General features: G+C 47.4%; 1 protein-coding gene across 1 annotated transcript in view; it reads left to right on the forward strand.

Annotated features, from left to right (window-relative positions):
* Nucleotides 1–18774, forward strand: part of NOS1 (nitric oxide synthase 1) — an 80304-nt gene that overhangs the window by 50767 nt on the left and 10763 nt on the right. Inside the window, exons 15-21 of the mRNA XM_028116601.2 lie at nt 221–279; nt 1130–1231; nt 2950–3066; nt 7061–7235; nt 10637–10775; nt 11146–11224; nt 17360–17553. Of these exons, the coding sequence (XP_027972402.1) occupies nt 221–279; nt 1130–1231; nt 2950–3066; nt 7061–7235; nt 10637–10775; nt 11146–11224; nt 17360–17553 (865 nt within the window). The remainder of the gene's footprint in view (nt 1–220; nt 280–1129; nt 1232–2949; nt 3067–7060; nt 7236–10636; nt 10776–11145; nt 11225–17359; nt 17554–18774) is intronic.

An 18774-nucleotide genomic window follows, 5' to 3' on the forward strand; every position in this document is an offset into this window, starting at 1 on the left:
GCACCACCCCTGTAGTCACTTAATCAGTGGGTCCTTCCACACGCACCTGCAGCTCAAGCGCTGCTGCCCAGCCCGAACCCCTGACCGTGTCTAGCATCCTGGCCCCCGGAGGCATCAGGCTCCACTTGTGCCAGCCAGGACTCCAGACGCTCAGTGCCCGACCCTGTTCCGGGTTCCTAAATCTCTGCCTCACATTTCACTCATCTCTTTTGGCTTCCAGAAATTTGGCTGTGCTTTGATGGAAATGAGGCACCCCAACTCTATGCACGAGGAAAGGAAGTAAGTGAATGTCCAGGGTCACATTACATACTCGGGGAGTAACTGAAGATTGTCTTTTGGCATCTGGGGTTCACATTCGAGTACTGGCTGGTTTTTGTGATCTAAGCTCCACTCGTGAGCAATGTTACCTGGTAGATGTCTGGGGTCCCCTGGGGCTGATGTTTTGGCTCCTTGGGTGACTTCACTGACCCGTGCCTCAGTTTCTTTTTCCATCAAATAGGGCTGGTTATACCTGCCTTAACTTCTTAACTTGTAAGAACCAAGGGAGAAAATAGATGTAAGCATCTTGTGAAAACTCAGGAGCCCCTAAGTATAAACACCAGTTCTTATTGTCTCTTCTCTTTGGAAACCTACGTTCGAAATCAGTGAAAATGAGCTTCTTTCCCTAGAACCGTTCCATTGGACACTCGTGGTGGAATTCTAGCTAACATAGAGGTTGAGTTCAGAAGGTAAAATACCTTACAAAGCAAAAAAAAAAAAATAACCAGCCTGTAGCCAAAAGATATTCATGGTGAAACTGCGTCCCAATGGGGGGTTGGGTTCTAAAGATATTTCGTAAGGTGACCTGTAATCATGAGTACCCTTGCAAAGCTTGTAAGTCCCGCATAAAGCAAAGAACAGAGGGCGCATGCATGCTGAGCTGTCTTTTTGGGAGACCAACACTTCTCCTTAGCAAGGCACCTGTTGCCCAGCTTACGTACGTTCCATATCCAAGGGGTAGCTGCGTCCCTCCTGCCCAGCCATCTTTGTCCTCGCTCTCCCTGCCCCTCTCCTTCCCAGGTGACCACCACAGGCTCCCCCTCACCTCTCCTTCAGGGAGAGAGAGGGCACCATCCGTTCTCCCCTCTAGGTACCCGGAACCCTTGCGTTTCTTTCCCCGTAAAGGGCCTCCCCTCCCCCAAGGTGACCCGGGAGTCCGCAGTCTGGCTGCAACCCGTGACAGCCAGCAGAGGTAGAGTGTGTGTGCGTGTGTGCATGTGGGTGTGTGCCCGTCTGTGTGCACACATGTTCATGCACGCGTGTGCCCATATGTATGCCCCGTGTTCATGTATGCATGCGGGTGTGTGTGCCCAATGTGCAAGCATCCAAGGCCACATCTGAGTGTCAAGGAGACCTGAGTCCTAAACCAGGCTGTACCACTAACTCACCAAGCAACCTTGAGCAAGGCATTTGACCTCTCTGGACCTCAGTCTTTCTCATCTGCCAAATGGGGAGAAACCGGCTCTGCCCCAACCACCCCTGGGAGTTGTTGAGAGGATCAAAGGATAAAAACAAAGAGGAAAGCATTTGGAAAAGCCTCAAACCTCATACAAATACATGTGCTGTTATTTTTAACCCACAAGCATTAACCATCCCTCCCACACTAACAACACAGCCGCCCCCTGATATGTTGCATGACTTATTTGCAGAAATGACTCAATGTGAGACTATTTTAGGGCAGAAAATACACTTACATATATTTAGAACTTTTCCTGATGCTGGAACGAAAACTTTGAAGAACGTCCAGCTCAGAAGCCCTGCCTGCCAGAATGCGCAATGCCTTTTTTTGTCTTTTGCACTCAGATTTGTCTGTTGAGTCGTTTGTTTTGGTTTGGGTGTTGATCTTTTGTTTGTGGGGAGTTGTTTTGTTTTGCTTTCTTGTCTTGGGATTTTGTTTTGTTTTATGTTTTTGTTTTTTTTTTTTTGCTTTGCCTGAGAACAACACTTCCCACTTTTGGAGGAGAACAGGGAAACCGGATCTTTCTTTGAAGTCTCAAGGCTCCCGAGCCTCTCGTGCTGGGGTTTCCATCCGTGACATCTTCCTTCCCCTTCAAAAGAGTTTAATAAGAAATTCAATCTCTTTTCGTGCCACATCTCAGTGCTGAACACTTTCCACCATTTCCTTGAAATGGGAAAGGTGACAGCTCCTTGAAATGTCCAAGGTCCATAACCTGATGGAGTGAGTATTGAATGGGAGTTGTCCGGCACAATCCAATAAAACTTTCTAGGGTGGCGTAAATGTTCTATAGCTGTGCTATCCAATATGGCAGCCACTAGCGCCATGTGGCTCCTGAGCACTTGACACATGGCTAGTGCAAGTGAGGAACAGAATTTTTAACTGTATTTCTTTTGAATCCATTTAACTTTACATTTCAGTAGATACACAGAGCTACCATAGCGGACAGCACAAGTTAGTTCCTGGCTACTCAGAGTGAGGTCTGGGGACGGGCGGCATTGGCATCTCTTGGGTACTTCTTAGAAATGCAGAACCTCAGACCCTGCCTGGATCTGCTGAATCAGAATCTGCTCTTTAACAGCATCCCAGGATGATTCATGTGCTCGTTACAATTTGGGAAGCAAGGAAGTGTGGTCTAATGGTTAGGGGATGGTCTGTTCTATTCGTGACTTTTTGCCCACTAAATCATTTTGACCATCTTGCTCTCAAGATTCCTGAGTCGAGTGTGGTCAGAAACATTTTAAATACAAGTGGTGTCACGTACAGATGGCTAGCTATCATCACGATGGATGAAGGTAAGTTGATCCATTCTGGAAGAGTCCATAGAAGCCTTATGGTCTCAACATGCAAGAGAAAGTCCTAGAAACGGGACTGGTCATTTGAAGATCCTTTGGGGTATTGAGCTCAAGAGGGTTTCCAAGCCAGAGCTCACAGTCCCTCTTCTGTTTTGGCAGGAGCTACAAGGTCCGATTCAATAGCGTTTCCTCATATTCTGACTCCCATAAATCATCGGGCGATGGGCCAGACCTCAGAGACAACTTTGAGAGTGCCGGGCCCCTGGCAAACGTGAGGTGAGCAGGGGCTGGGGGCATCAGGGAAGACATCTTGGTGAACTGGATTCAGTTGCAAAGTGGGCTCTTTGTTAGGGGGTCTCCCTTCTATTCCCATCCATCTCATGAGTAACCAGCTGCACTCTCATTGTCTGGAGACTCCCCCCCTCGCTGTTAAAGCACACTAGCTGGGCTGTCCTGTGACCTCTTCCTAAACACACTCTCGGAGCTCCATCGCCCAAATCTCACCCCATCATCAGCATATCATGTGCTCTGAAGGATGTTAATCCCTAGAAACTACTCAATGAACTACCCTTCATGGTGATATGTTTTACACCTAATAGAAGCTTCTGGAGACACCCTGCTCTCAACCCTGGATGCTCATGCCCCAGCGGCTCTCAACCCTGAATGCACATCAAAATCATCTGGAGATGTTTGCAATATACCAGTAACCAAGCCCCATTTCCAGAGATTCTGATGTAATTGGTCTAGAACTGGGACCAAGCATTGCCTTTTATTTTCTGAATTTCCTCAAGTGACTCTAATGTATAGTCAGATTCAAAAATATTGGCCCAATCCCATGTTTACCAAAGTACAGTGGTCACATACCAAGAGGTCATTTTAGGTAGAACACGGACAGATATTTTGCATTTCAACAGTTGTGAATTGAGTTCAGTGAGCACTTAGAAAGAAAGAAAACTGGATGTCACATCCTTGATTTTGCCGATGTTAGTCAACACAAGGCTAATGTAAGCCCAGTATCCGGGCCTGGCCACAAATCTTCCTGACCTTTGCCAACTGAACCTTCTCGTACCTGCTCACAGCAATGCTTGGTAGAGGATTCACATCACAGGGGTCCTAGATATTGAAGTTTTATGTCCAGCGGTGCCCTTTTTAATAGACTTTATTTTTTTAGAGCAGCTTTAGGTTCCCAGCAAAACTGAGACGAAGATACAGAGATTTCCCTTATACTCCCTTCCCAGCCCCCAACAAAAACAGCCTCCCCCACCACCACCATCTCCATCCAGAGTGGTACGTTTGTACAGCGGATGAACCTACACTGACACATCATTATCACACAAAGTGCATAATTTATATTAGGGTTCACCCTGGGTGTTATTCATTCTGTGGGGTTTGACATCGGTGCGTTGTTTTAGCTTGACATTGAACATCAGTTTTATACTTTGAGAGCCAGACCCATTTTTTCCATATTAAATCTATCATGGCTTCGGGCAGGCATTGGCAGGCTACAGCCTGCAGGTGCATTTAGCCCGGCCACTCTGTACTCTTGCACAACCCGTGAGCTGGGAATGGTTTTTATAGTTGAACATTTGCAATTCACTTGATGATAGGAGACATTACCGTTGAATCCCAATTCAGCAAAACACTATCTCCCCCCCCCAAAAAAAGGAATTCTAGCCTCATAAGTAGACATAGTACTAAAACATTATCCTCAATAACTGTAATAATAATTTTTTTTATTTTTATTTTCTCAACAAAAATGTGCAGGAATTTGTTTTCTGTCTGTTATGTAAGTGTGTACATAATAGCTTCAATTTTGCTTCTTGGCCTAGAAACCTAAAAATATTTACTCTCTAGCCCCATGTATAAGTTTGCCAGTTCCTGGTTTGGAGGCTTACAATAGGAAGTTTGAAATCATGAGGTGAAGATCGTGGTGGAAACGTGAGTCTAGGAAGTAACTGGGCTGCGGGTCTTCCGGTGTACCAGAAAACATACTAATGAATGAATCACCTGAGCCATCTGTTAGTGAAAACAAGTGGGTTTGATAAGCCAGCGAGTACAAATTAAAAGCAAGTTAAACAGTAGTCATAAGGAAACAATAGTATCAATGGAAGTCACGTACGGCTGATGCCGTGAACATAAATATTGCATGTTTGAGGAAAAAACGCTGTAACCACAAGTCATGACTGGTGCTTGGAACTTCCAATCTCCATTGGGCTGAAGCTAAGGGGCAGGGCTTGGGGCAAAAGTGCTCCTTCCCAGCCCCCTCCAACCAGTCCGCTCCTGGTTACCAGCCCTCCTACCTGTCGCACCACTGCCCTTGGCGGAAGAGGACAGGGATCCAGCTCTAGGAAGATCACGGGTGAAGGAGGGATGGGGGGTAACACTGCCTAATCCCACATACTTTCCTTGGAAAGGCTCTACAAGCCCAGAGGAAGGAAAGACAGGAAAGGACAAAAGGCTCAGTGAGAAAGCATGTGGGTAGGTGTCCAAGGACAGATGTTAACTTCAGCTAACCCTCACTTGATCGACGAGATGCCTGGACCCATCTCAAGTGCATTCTCCAATGACAGAGAGAGTGGGAGTCCCTTCCAGCTCTCCCTCCACCTTCCGCGCATCCCCCATCTCAATCTTTGGCCAACTTGACCCCTTCGTCCTAAACAAAGAGATTCAGATGCAGAACCAGAGCCAGCGTGGAATAGCTTATCCAGCTCCATGCCTGGGCTTGTCTGGGATGACAGTCTAGGGCAGAAAACTCCAACCTAGGAAAGAAGTAGGGTGCGGTGTTCCTGTCCCACTTACCAACCTGTCGCTCTGGTCCCCGTGAGGCTGAGACCCACAGCCAGGACCGAGCCCTGAAAGTGTGACATAAAGTGTCTCTAGGACAGTCAACTAGCAAGAGTGGCCATCTGAGACACAGCCCTTCCCATCTCGTACTCAGTCAAGGCAGCCCACCTTAACAGAGAGGAAAATCTCATTAACTTGACCCCCACTGATTCAAACGCCCATGTTTTCCTGGTGGTATCTAGGCAAAAAGGGTTTGCAAAGCAAATTAGTTTCATAGACATCGCAAGGGGTGGAGTCAGCATATTTATAAACCTTTCATCCCGTTTTAGAAGAATGTGTTTACCCACCAACATTTGATGTGGGGTTTTTTTTTTTTAAGCTTTTGTTTTTAATTCCAGTTAGTTAACATACAGTGAACATTTGATGTGTTAATGACAAGTCCTTCTTTTTTTTTAATTTTTTATTGTTGTGTTAATCACCACACATTACATCATTACTTCTTGATGTAGTGTTCCATGATTCATTGTTTGCATGTAACACCCAGTGCTCCACGCAGAACCTGCCCTCTTTAATACCCATCAGCAGGGGCTAACCCATCCCCCCAACCCTCCTCCCCTCTAGAACCCTCAGTTTGTTTTTCAGCGTCCATCGAATGACAAGTCCTTCTGATCTCCTTGTTGATATAGGTCCCCAAGCACAGCTGTGTTAGGATTTGCATTATCTTTATACTTAAAACTCATCTGGTTGTGTCAGTGATAGAATTCAAGTCTTCCCAAAAAAGTAGACTAATTTCTCTGGCTTAGAACAGGACACACAAGAAACAAGCCAGTGGTTCTGGGTCATCGCTATCCCTAACTCATCCCAGGACCAGGACCACTGGGAGTTTTCTCCTGAGGATGGTCACACCTAACAGAGACCAGAAGGGAAGGAGAAGAGGCCCCAAGGGCTCCCAGATTTTAAAATGGCTTTCCCCAGGTGGGCTCAGGGCTGTCTGACCACCATGGGCTAAACGCAGTCCTTCTAGAAACAACCAGATGTCAGGGTCTGCTCAGGCCACCATAACAAGATACCAGAGTGGGTGGTTTCAACAACAGATACTCATTTTCTCACAGTTCTAGAGGCTGGAGGTCCAAGATCAAAGTGCCATTAGGATTGGTTTCTGGTGAGGCCTCTCTTGCTGGCTTGCAGATAGATGGCCACCTTCTTGCTGTGCCCTCACATAGCCTCTCCTCTCTGCACCATCAGAGTGAGAAAGTGATGTTGGTGTCTTTTCTAAGGACATAAATCCAACTGGACTAGGGCCCAACCTTACGACACCATTTAACCTCAGTTACCACCTTAAAGGTGCCATCTCCAAATACAGCCACGTTGGGGGTTAGGATTTCAAGATATGAATTTGGTGCGGGGGACATAGGATCCATAATACCAGACACCCCCTCATGCCCCACAGTTCTCTAGCATGGACCTTTTGTTGTCTCCTTGGCAGGTTCTCTGTCTTTGGCCTTGGCTCCCGGGCTTACCCTCATTTCTGCGCCTTTGGACATGCCGTGGACACCCTCTTGGAGGAGCTGGGAGGAGAGAGGATCCTGAAGATGAGGGAAGGGGATGAGCTCTGTGGGCAAGAAGAGGCTTTCAGGACCTGGGCCAAGAAGGTCTTCAAGGTAACCACCGGCCCAGATCTCAGAGACCTAAGGGGAGAAGTCATGCCCCGTAAGATCTCCAAAGACGGAGTACCTACACCATCAGAAATAGAACACACTTGAGAGAAGCCCCAATATTTCCCCCATGTATCCAGCCAGGATACAGCTTTCAACAGCTCAGATGAGTTTGGGTGGTCTTAAAACACACATTCTCCACCCAGAATCTAACCCCCTGCATTATGGATAGGGAGGTCGTCTATAAAAAAAAAAAAAAAATTGTAGTCTTGGGATTTCAGAGCTGGGAGGAATTCGTCCCTCCCTCACATTTAGTAGACAAGTAGACCAAAAACATAAAGTTGGCTAGCCACACCAGGGGTCCGTGCCTCGCCCTGGAACTCAGGTCTCCAATTTGTCTACTTGGACAAGCTTCTCCCTCTTGTGCTAGATCTTCACTGACCAATATAGAAGCCACTAGCCCCGTGTGCTATTTAAATGCCAATGTAAATGAATTCACATTCAACAGGATGAATGAATAAGTGAATATGGTATGTCTAGATAATGGAATATGATTCAGTCATGAAAAGAATGAAACACTGACACTGGCTACACAATGGATGAGCCTTGAAAGCCTGCAAAGTGAAAGAGGCCAGGCACAAAAGGTCTATGCTTCCATTTATAGGAAATGTCCAGGACAGGCAAATCCATACAGAGATTGGATTCGTGGTTGCCCGGGGCCTGGAGGAGTGGAAAATGGGAATGCTGGCTAATGGGTCCAGGGCTTCTTCTGAGAGGATGAGAATGTTCCAGAACTGGATAGCGGTGGTGGTTGCACAACTCTCTCGACACACTAAAAACCATGGAACTGTACATTTTAAAATGATGACTTTTGTGTTGCATGAAAAATGTCTGTGTACATATACACAGAAATAATTAAATGTTTAATTATAATATAGAATATTGTATATTATAATGACAGGAATATTATATATCACAATTGCATAAATATATTTATCTTACATAAAATAATTACATATACATTTTATATACCATCATGGATGTATAAAATTTTGATCATTTTTAATTAGATTTTTAATTCTATTTAGTAGCTATATTAAATAGATTCTATTTAAAGATCCCGTTCCTTGGCTGCATACTTCATGTACTCAGTAGCCACAAGAAGCTAGTGGTCACCCCAGGAGACAGCCCGGAACATTCCCATCATGATAGAACATCCTATTGGACAGCACGATTCTAGACATAAGGTCACAGGAGAATGATGAATAATGGCCTTCTATCTGCATGTGGGGCATGATTCGATTGGCCATCCTGGGAAAAACAAAAAGCCGTGAATGCTGACCGCCACCCCCCTTCACCTGCTGCTTCCTCCACCCCAGAATGCATTCTCTCGAGCAGCTGCAGGAGAAACGACGCTATACAACCTCCTGTCACTCATTTGGCACTTTCCATCCTGCACGCCAATGCACAGAGGTGGAAAAAGGGGAAACTGAGGCCCCTGAGCTCTCTGGATATCTGTGGGGGGAGGCTGTGTCTACAAGACCGTTTCTGCATTTCTCCCTAGACAAGGAAAATTGTGATAACTTGGCTTTTGTTACCTTGAGATCACTACGGTTCTCGACTTCAGTCAGCCCACTTTGAGCATCCCCAGAAGCAGGGCCTGTTACAAACCACTGTATGCTTCAGCTCTCACCACCCCCTCCAGCCCTCCCGCCAACTTCCCAGTCCTGGCAACCACTAACGGACTGTCTCCGTAGATTTGCCTCTTCTGGACATTCCATATGAATGAAATCATATAGTATGTGGTCTTTTGAAACTGGCTCATTTCACGTATTTTTAAGGTTCATCCACATTGTAGTAGTATATGTCAGTACTTCATTGCTTTTTATAGCCAAATAATATTCTGTTGTATGTACATATCATATCTTGTTTATCCATTCATCAGTTGATGGATGTTTACATTGTCTGAAAATCAACACAAGGCCAAAAAATGGGTAAAGCTACCCTTAAAAAATCTCTTGAATTGGGGCACTTGGGGCAGCCTGGGAAGGAAGGAAGCATCTGACTCTTGGTTTTGGCTCAGGTCATGATCTCAGGATCATGGGATTGAGCCCCACATCAGGCTCTGCACTCAGCACAGAGTCTGCTTAAGATTCTCTCTCTCTCTCCCTCTCCCTCTGCCCCTCCCCCCTTGCTCATGTGCTCTCTCTCTCTCTCTCTCTTAAAGAACAAAAACAAAAAAACCACTCTTGAATTATCCATGGCTTTTATCCCAAAAACCTGAATCCCAAATGGTAATTCTTAGGATTTCTAAAGTCAGAGAACTTGGGAACTTGGCAAAAAAGAAAGAAAGAAGAGAAAAATTCATAGGCAGGTGTTCAAACATTCAATATGTTCTGCTTTTAATGTGATTGTTTAAATCTTTAGAGGAAGAGAGATAGGAAGTTCTAAAGTGTTTATTTTCTTTTTTTAAGATTTTTATTTATTTATTTGAGAGTGCATGAGTGAGAGAAAGAGCACAAGCAGGGGGAGGGCCAGAGGGAGAGGGAGAAGCAGACTCCCCACTGACCAGGGAGCCTGACACAGGGCTCAATCCCAGGACCCTGAGATCATGACCTGAACCGAAGGCAGACGCTTAACCGACTGAGCCACCCAGGCGCCCCTAAGGTGTTTATTTTCTTGCTTAATGTTAGGCCTCTACAAATATTGGTTTTAGGAATAAATGACATAAAAGTTACATATTAAATAGAGGTTAAATCCTAAAGTCATTACTTAGTAAATCTGATATATACAGCACATCAAAGGCATTCAAAAAATATAGGATGGATTAGTGGATAGATTGATGGATGAGTGGCTGGCGGGTAGGTGGTGGGATGGATAGATGGGTGGATGGGTGGGTGGGTGAGTGGAAGGAAGGAAGGAAGGAAGGAAGGAAAGAAAGAAAAAGAAAGAGAGAGAGAGAGAGAGAGAGAGAGAAAGAAAGAAAGAAAGAAAGAAAGAAAGAAAGAAAGAAAGAAAGAAAGAAAGAAAGAAAGAAAGAAAGAAAAAGAAAGAAAGAAAGAAAGAAAGAAAGAAAGAAAGAAAGAAAGAAAGAAAGAAAGAAAGAAAGAAAGAAAGAAAAGAAAAGAAAAAAGAAAGGCTTAGATGGAGGGATGGAAGGATGGACGACAAATGGAAGGAAGGAGGGGGAAAGGAGGAAGGAAGGGAGGGAGGGAGGAAAGGAAGGAAGAGAGGAAGGAAGGAAGGAAAGAGGGAGGGAGGGAAGGGAGAAGGGAAGGAGGGCAGGTCGGTGGACAGATGAAGGGACAGATGGGCGGAGGAGTGCATGGATGCCATGCACTGGGAGCTGTCGGCGGAGAGCCCCTCTTGGCTGGACGGGGTCACCCAGAGCCCTGTGTGCGCCACAGGCAGCCTGCGATGTGTTCTGCGTGGGAGATGACGTCAACATCGAGAAGGCCAACAACTCCCTCATCAGCAATGACCGCAGCTGGAAAAGGAACAAGTTCCGTCTCACCTACGTGGCCGAAGCCCCAGAGCTTACGCAAGGTACCCCCACACCCTCCTCGGGGGGGCCGGGAGGGGGCGCTGCAGGACGGCAGGGGGAGGGGAAAGGTGCCACGAGGAGCTGGGTGTCATGGCTTCTGTCTCCCTTCAGCGCCGTGCTCCGAAAACAAATGCGCGTCCAGCAGGGCGGCACGTTACCCCCAAACCTTCTTCTCAGCTCAGCTCAGCCAGATTTGCTTCTGCTTCTGCATTATCCACAGCCCACCCCCACCCCCCCATGTCTTCTCTTTCATCTCTTCGCTTCACCCCCCAGAGGACAGTGGGAGCGTGAGGAGAGAGTCAGGAGAAGCTGCAGGCTCTGGGTTGGCCGTGCCTTAACCGCATCTCAGGGAGACTGTTGTTCTCACCGCAGGTCTCTCCAATGTCCACAAAAAGCGGGTGTCAGCCGCTCGACTCCTCAGCCGTCAAAACCTTCAGAGCCCTAAATCCAGGTAGGAGCACCTTGGTTGGCTCGGGGTTCCCCACCTGTGCTCCAGATGCACCCCCCCACCATCAGGGAGGAGCCCTGGTTGACTCGGGGGGACTGGCTTCCCAAGACCATCCCAAGTGCCATTGAGGTGCCCTTGTTGCTCTGTAGCATCGACGTTTTCCTGCCCTCCCTTTGCCAAGCTCCCACCTAGAGGGACCAAGAGAGGAGATGCTGGTGATCATCGTGGAAAGCCGAAAGGGAAAGGTTTTATGAGGAACTTTTAATATAGACCGCACCCTTGTCAAACTGCTCATGTTCATTGTACCAGAGCATCCTAGTCAGAGAACATTTCCTCCTCGCGGGTGATTCTTCTCTAGAGTCCCGAAAACGGGCTACCCAGACGCTTGCTTAAATTCCTTTGGGATGACGGGAGGTTCATTACCTCACCAAACAGCCCACTCTGTGTTTCAAAGTCCTAATTGTTAGAAATTATCTTACTATTGCTATAACCAAAGGTCATCTTCCTAGCACTCTATAGCGATCTCAGTCATACTCTGGTCATACCCAAAACAAACTCCGTTCTTCCAAATGAGAGACCTGCTAAGAGCCAAGGACATTGACCAATCTCTCCTGGGTTTTGATTGCTTCAGATCGTGCTTCCTCAGACCCAGTTTCCCACGCCTTTCGTTTTAGTAAAAGGACACAATGTCCTGCAGGCAGTGTCCTTCCCAGGCCTGGTCACAGCACAGGGGAGGACCTGTCATGGCTGCCACATGCACTAGAGCCATTACAGCCCGCCCCCAGTGTGAGCAGGACACACGGATGTCGCGCAGGATCACGGGCTTTGTCCTGGGGGCCATGCCTGCTCTCCCGTTAAGCTTACATCCTTGCTGCTCTTTTCAAAGTGAGTGAGCCAGGACTGCCCATCCCTCAACTTGTGTAAATAAGATTTTTGGCCTTAATGAAGTCCTTTGCCTTGATCCCTAAGGAGTGGCATCTTTGTTCACTTTCCGGTTACAGCCCATGCCGATCTTTTGAAATCTTGATTCTTTAGTACAGAGTGGGCTTATGAGCTGGACAGCCCTGGGTTCTGACCCCAGCTCTGCTGCACACATGCCATGTGACCGTGGGCCAGTCACTCAGGTCCTCCAAGCCCCTGTCTCCTTGTGCAGAATGAGAACAGTGTCTCTACAGATTGCTGACATTTCTCTAGAGCTTTCTGTGTGCCAAGCCCTGTTTTGAGTCCTCTCTGTGCGGGATCTCCCAGAACGCTTGACCAGCCCAGGAAGTTGGGACTATTATCATCGGCATTTTTTTTAAATTTTTCTAAAGACTTATTTATTTATTTTAGGCAGGGAGGGACAGAAGGAGAGGGAGAGAGAGCATCTCAAGCACACTCCCCACTGAGTGTGGAGCCGGACGCGGGGCTTGATCCCACAACCATGACCTGAGCTGAAATCAAGAGTCGGACGCTCAACTGACTGAGCCACCCAGGCGCCCCATCATCGATGTTTTAAATATGGAAAGTGACAAGTAGATAATGCAAGGGACTTTTTCAAGGTCACATAGACTTGGTTCTCCAGCTCCAAAGTGAGCATGCCGAATGGCTACCCAGGTGTCCTCAAGAGCATTGCAAGGCTGCTGTGTCAAAGACGAGGTGCACAAAACAACTAGCGTATCATAACTTCCCATTACCCTTCCTTATCCATCCCAGCTTCAAACACCTGCAGATTTAGTATGCATGCTTTCTACATGGACTTCAGACCTCTAATGGAGTTATCAGCAGGATGAAGCCCCCAAGCTCTCATGTACTCACTTAGATCCTCAAACATTAAAGAAATGGGTTGGGAAATGAATCCCTTTGAATAATTAGTTAAACGCAGCATTTGGAGAATAGGGATCTCTGATACAGAGAGGGACCTTGTGTTTGAAATATGCACCCTTACTTCCCATTTCTGCCCTGTGGAAAGGGATGACTTCAGTAGCATGGAAGAGAAGAGACTAAGAATCCATTGGAAATTTCCTTTAGCAACAAACTGTGAAAGACCAAATCACAAAAATTACTCCCTAAACCATGGTACATAAAAAGCAAGGTCCTTTGCAAATGTTCTGATGCTAAGTTGGACCAAAGTCCCAGAATAACCCCCACTCACCTCTGGAAAGGGTAGCTGACTCTATGCTGAGTGACTTACAAGAGACTGAATATTTCAGCAAGGTTAGGAACCAGAAGCTAGTATTAGAATCAGTCGTGAATTAGCACAAAAAGGATCAAATTGTATGTAGGTATCTCTCTCTTTAGAAGCACACTCTGGAGCGTGACCTATTTTCAGGCTTACTACCATCTCCAGCTTTATAAGTTGTTGGTTTGTTTTAAGGGATGATCAAGTTAAAAAAGCATGATACTCTCTCCCGTTTTTCCCTGCCCAAATCAGCCCAAAGTCAGGCTGTTTGGGCCAGGAAGCCATAAGCGAGATATCACAAATTACTCCCCGCCTCCCAGACCCTTAATTGCAAGCAAAGTGCTTAGGAGGAAGTAAACAGCCTTCTGACGGTGATCCTTGCACATCTAAAGAGAAAAGTGACCACAGTTACTGTCTGGCCAGGAAATACATTTTCTAAGTACACCAATTAGCAAACAATACCGAAGGGAGTATAATGGAGCTGTAACAGGTGCGGTGATCATTGATCATAAGTCCTACAGGTCCAAAGGAGGGGAAGCGCATGGTAGGCTTTAGAAAGGGAATGAGAACAGAGGAGCGACATCTAGGCAGAGGCTAGCAGGAACAAAGGTGCAGAAGGGGGGGCTGAGTGCTGGGGCATCACGGAGAGTGGTGGGTTATTACAATAGACAGTTCTTGGTGGGGGACCTCTTGATTCTCATCTCTCCTTGGATGAAATTGCTTCTCTCTGGCCTTCCCCATTTCAACAGAGAACATCAACATTTGGCTTAAGCCAAAAACTCCAGCATCTTTCTTGCCTCCTCTCCCCCTCTCACACTGCGTGTCCGGCCCTCAGCTGGTCCTCCGGGACTTGACTTTCAACTTCATCTCAGACCTACAGCAGCCACCTTGAGCAAAGCCATGTTCATCGATGGTATGAGTGGCTACAGTAGACCCTCACTTGTCTCCTTGTTTCTTGGCTTTTCTCTCAAAGCTCCATTTCCAAATAGCAGCCAGACCAATCTTGGAAAAATGTAAATTGAATCGTATCACTCCATAGCTTTACACCTTCTAGTGGCTTCCCACTGGATTGAGGAGACCTCCAAACTTCTTGCCATGACAGGTCATGATGAAGCCCTCATGATATAGCCTCTGCCCAGCAGTCTAATCTCCTTCTCCCACCCCCCACATCTGTGTTGACCACTCTCCAAACACTCCAGCCTTCTTTCCCTTCTCCAAATATGCCACACCTTTTCCTACCCCGGGGCCTTTGCACATGCGAACACTCTTCCCAAACAGATCTTTGCATGTCCCCTTTTTCTCATTGTTCAGATCTCTGTTCAGATATCACGTCACCACAGAGGCCTCCCTGATCATCCTACCTGATGATCACTCAGCCCACTGCCCCCAACCCATCACCACCCACCCTTCCCTCTGGGACCTTTTTAAGTTGCTTCTCAATGAGAATTGGACACTCAATGAGAATGGAACCCCAGACCCATCACTGTCTCACAGTGCCTAAAGCAGTGCCTGACACTCAACACAAATTTGCTGAATGAATAAAACTTACAATGTTTATTCTTTTCCTTAAAGAATGAACATTAGCTATTTTTTTTCCATTTAATGCTGGACGTTAGCAGACTGTTGTTTCATCAGTGAACCTGTCATTGAACCACTGCCAAGCATATGTGCGTGCGTGTGTGTGGGTGTGTGAGTGTGTGTGTGTTGTGCTTCTGGAGTCTGGAGGAGGGGATGGAGAGCCCCCAAATGACCACTACCTTCCCACACTGCCCTTTCTGCCCTTTCTCCCCTCCCCCCATACTTCTCAATGGCCATATGTGTCCCAAGCTTTAAAAAAAAAAAAAAGCTTACAAAATCCTATACTTAAAACCCCCAGCAGAACTGAGACGACTGGTCTCCAGATTAGTGCTACCGAGAGAGAGGGTTGGGGGGGAATCTGCTTCCCCAACAAGGCTTCAAAGACCAGCCCATCAGGATGCCCTGAGGCCACACAGCCATTCAGCCTGGGGGTCTCAGCAAGCCACGTCTGACCAGTGGCATGAAACATCCCCTTGGTTAAATTCCCAGCCCTGGCAGAGCCTGGGCCACCTAGCTAATCTGTCAGCTGCCTCCCCATTCCTGCCCTTTGTCTGCCTGACCACCTTGTGTCACGTTCAAGAGGACTTACTTGGGGGAAATGGCTGTGAGCATGAGCCAGCTCAGCAAGTTCGGGTCCTCCGCATTTCTATTTTGTACCGGCCAGAACGGAGGCAAATATACTTCTGAAAGAAATCGTGATGATCTGGGAGAAAGTGGGAATTGATTTGGGGGCCTTTCAAAGGCTTCCTGTGGTTGGTGCAGGAGGCTCCGAAATTAGCAGCCCCACAGCGCCCCCTGCTGGCTGTCAGCCTCTGCTAATTCTAACCCTGGAGCTGGCAGGAGGTGATGGTGTCTCTGCTCTCCAGGAACCAGGAATCCGAATGAGCTCAGAGCCGAATCAGCCGTGCAAGTCTGTATAATTGACAAGATTAGTGCCCCAGAGATAGCAAAATCTGTCCAGGAAAGGAGAATGGGACCCCAGGCCCTGACACCACCATTCACAATGTCAGCCACCAATTTTCCCCACCATACGAAGGACAGGGGTGCCTTGCTTCGAGAAAATACTTGCAAAAAAGTAAATGTGCCAGCACAACTATTTCTAATAACGGTGGCTATTTGCAGCACAAAAGGGTTCTTGGGTGTGCCAGAGACTCCTTTATATAGCGAGTCCCATTGATCTATTCAAGTGTTGATTTACATACCATGGAGAATGTAGAAACTTCATGTTGAATAAGAACCAGTTGGCAATGAAGAAAAGCAGATCTGAAATGCCTACGGAACCCAAAGAGGACGAAGAATCTGACTTACCAAAGTGTAATCAGCCCCCAAGTTCTCAGGTATTGTGTAAAATGCAGTAGGTCTGTACTAAAACCTTTTAAAGGACCAGAATGATCGCAGTCTGAAAATTCATTCTTGAAGCCCTCCTTTAGCATGGGCCTCCTGCCCTTAAAATACAAAAACCAATGGAAAAGGGAAGGATCTGGCAGGACATAAATCAATTTCTCCATGTGTTTTCTCCTTGGATCTCTCACATTTATATGGGTGGATTTGTGCACAACCAAGACCAAATGTCTTTCCCTTTATAATATGAGGAGCCCCCCCCCCCCCCGTGCAACCACACTTACAAAAGGCGGGGGGGGAAGAGCTTAGGAATCCCAGGAGAGATGGCGTGACACAGACTGGGGACTCCACTGCTTGGGGTCGTGATTCCTGGGAGAACCCCAGTTGGTACTGAGAACAGAGTCTGTTCTGGCAACTGGTTAACCCTGAGAGTCTGAGGTTCCTTCATCTAATATTTCTTGAGTACCAACTATGTGCTGTGCACTGTCCTCCTTGCCAGGAATAGAGCAGTGGACAAAACAGATTCCTTGCCCTCTGGAATTTGAAATTGTCCTGGAGGCTGGGGGTGGGGAGGGGCGGTAGGCGGGGGAGGGCAGACCACAAACCACAGGATGATATAAACTCCACAAGAAGGCAGACACCAGTAAGTGCTATGGAGAGAGGTAGGTTGGGGAAGATAAAAAGCAAGGAATCTGAGGACTGAACCCTGAGGTGCTCTAATGGCCAGAGTTTGGGGAGAGGAGAAGAAACTGCCAAATGAGAGAAGATTGGGAGAGCGTGGGGTGCTAGAACCCAGGAGAAGGGAGTTGAGAAGGAGGAAGTGAGCTGGTTCCACGTGCTGGTTCCATGAGCAAGATGAGTGCTTGGGACTTGGCAGTGGATTTGCACTGAGGAGCTCGTGGGTGACCTGCTAAAAACCATGGTTGGAACGATGGGGGCACAGGGCTCGTTGGCCTCGGCCCCACGGAGAATGAACGGAGGGGGATTGCAGCCACAAAAAGAGACAAAGGAGGCAGTAGCTGGTGACTTCTCCGACTGTTCCCCGCCTTTCCCTCCAGCCGATCAACCATCTTCGTGCGTCTGCACACCAATGGGAATCAGGAGCTGCAGTACCAGCCTGGGGACCACCTGGGTGTCTTCCCTGGCAACTGCGAGGACCTCGTGAACGCCCTGATGGAGCGGCTGGAGGACGCACCCCCGGTCAACCAGCTGGTGAAGGTGGAGCTGCTGGAGGAGCGAAACACGGCTTTGGGTAACCACGGCAGGGCGGGGGGGCCCCTCACCTGGCGCCTCCTGAGAACCCTCCCCTTCTCCGGGGAGTCCCAGAAGCAGTGGGTGTCTGGGGAAGAGGAGACCCATCTTCTTCCCAATCACCAGTCCAGGCGGAAGAGTGGGTCTCTGTCTCCTCCAGCTTATGAGACTGAAGACTCCTCCTTTCTCATGGCTGAACCACCATGGCCCAGCTGGCTGAGCCAATGTCCATGATGCCAGGACATCCATAGCTCGTCCTTGGGGGAAGGGGCTTCTGCCTTCCTTCATCACCCCCGCCTCACTGCCCACCGAATAAACAGCAGCTGATGTGTACCCCTCCCTCCTCTTAAAATCAAGAGGCACTATATGGCGCACTCGAGGTTGAACCATCATTAATTAGATCAGGTTCTGGTCTGTTTCAGTGACCATCCTTGACCCTTCTGTTGAAGAACTTTCAAAGGCAAATGGGTCTCAGGGCTTCATTTCAGGAGGCACAGGTGAGTTCAGGCTCAGGAACGAGGAACCATGGTGACCTTACCTGATAGCCCAGAATATGATAACATAGCCCCTTTACAAAGGAGCTAGAGTGTACGGTCAGAGCAGAATGTGAAAATAACATATGGTCAAAGTCCAACTGAAAAGTCCTTTGGGCGATACCACTTTGGAGAGACAACACTTTATATTAATAAATCCAACCCAGCCGGTTCTTCTTCGTGTTGGAACAGCACTTTCTATCTTGGGTTGAGCCCCTGATAAAGTAGACCCTATGCTTGGGGCTATATGCCATGGAAAATTACACAGAAACCGTACAGTGTGGTAGTTAGAACAAGGTCTGGGGCAAGACTGCCTGACTTCATGCCTATGAGCTGTGTGACCTTCGGCAAATTCCTTGACCTCTCTGTGCTTCCCTTTTTCTCAGTTGCAAAATGGGGATAGCAATAGCACCCACCACCTAGGGTTGTTGTGAGGACTAAGTGAGTTAATAATATAAAGTGCTGAGAATAGCACTTGGCATATAGAAAGTGCTAGCAAAGTGTTAGGCATGTTTGTCATTTTAAACACTGGAATCCCACTTAGAGGTTTGAGGGGCCAACACCATGAGAGGTCAGACAGAACCAAAATAAGACTCCTAGCTCGTGCTCGGTGGGGGGCTCACTGCGTAGAATGCCAGAGGACGGACTGTCTCATGCTATTTTAATATTGGTTTATTTTTTAATTTTTG

Source organism: Eumetopias jubatus, unplaced genomic scaffold, assembly GCF_037043125.1.
Source record: "Eumetopias jubatus isolate StellerSeaLion01/CBP00866 unplaced genomic scaffold, mEumJub1_p1.0 scaffold_16, whole genome shotgun sequence".
In the NCBI taxonomy this organism is placed as follows: domain Eukaryota; kingdom Metazoa; phylum Chordata; class Mammalia; order Carnivora; family Otariidae; genus Eumetopias; species Eumetopias jubatus.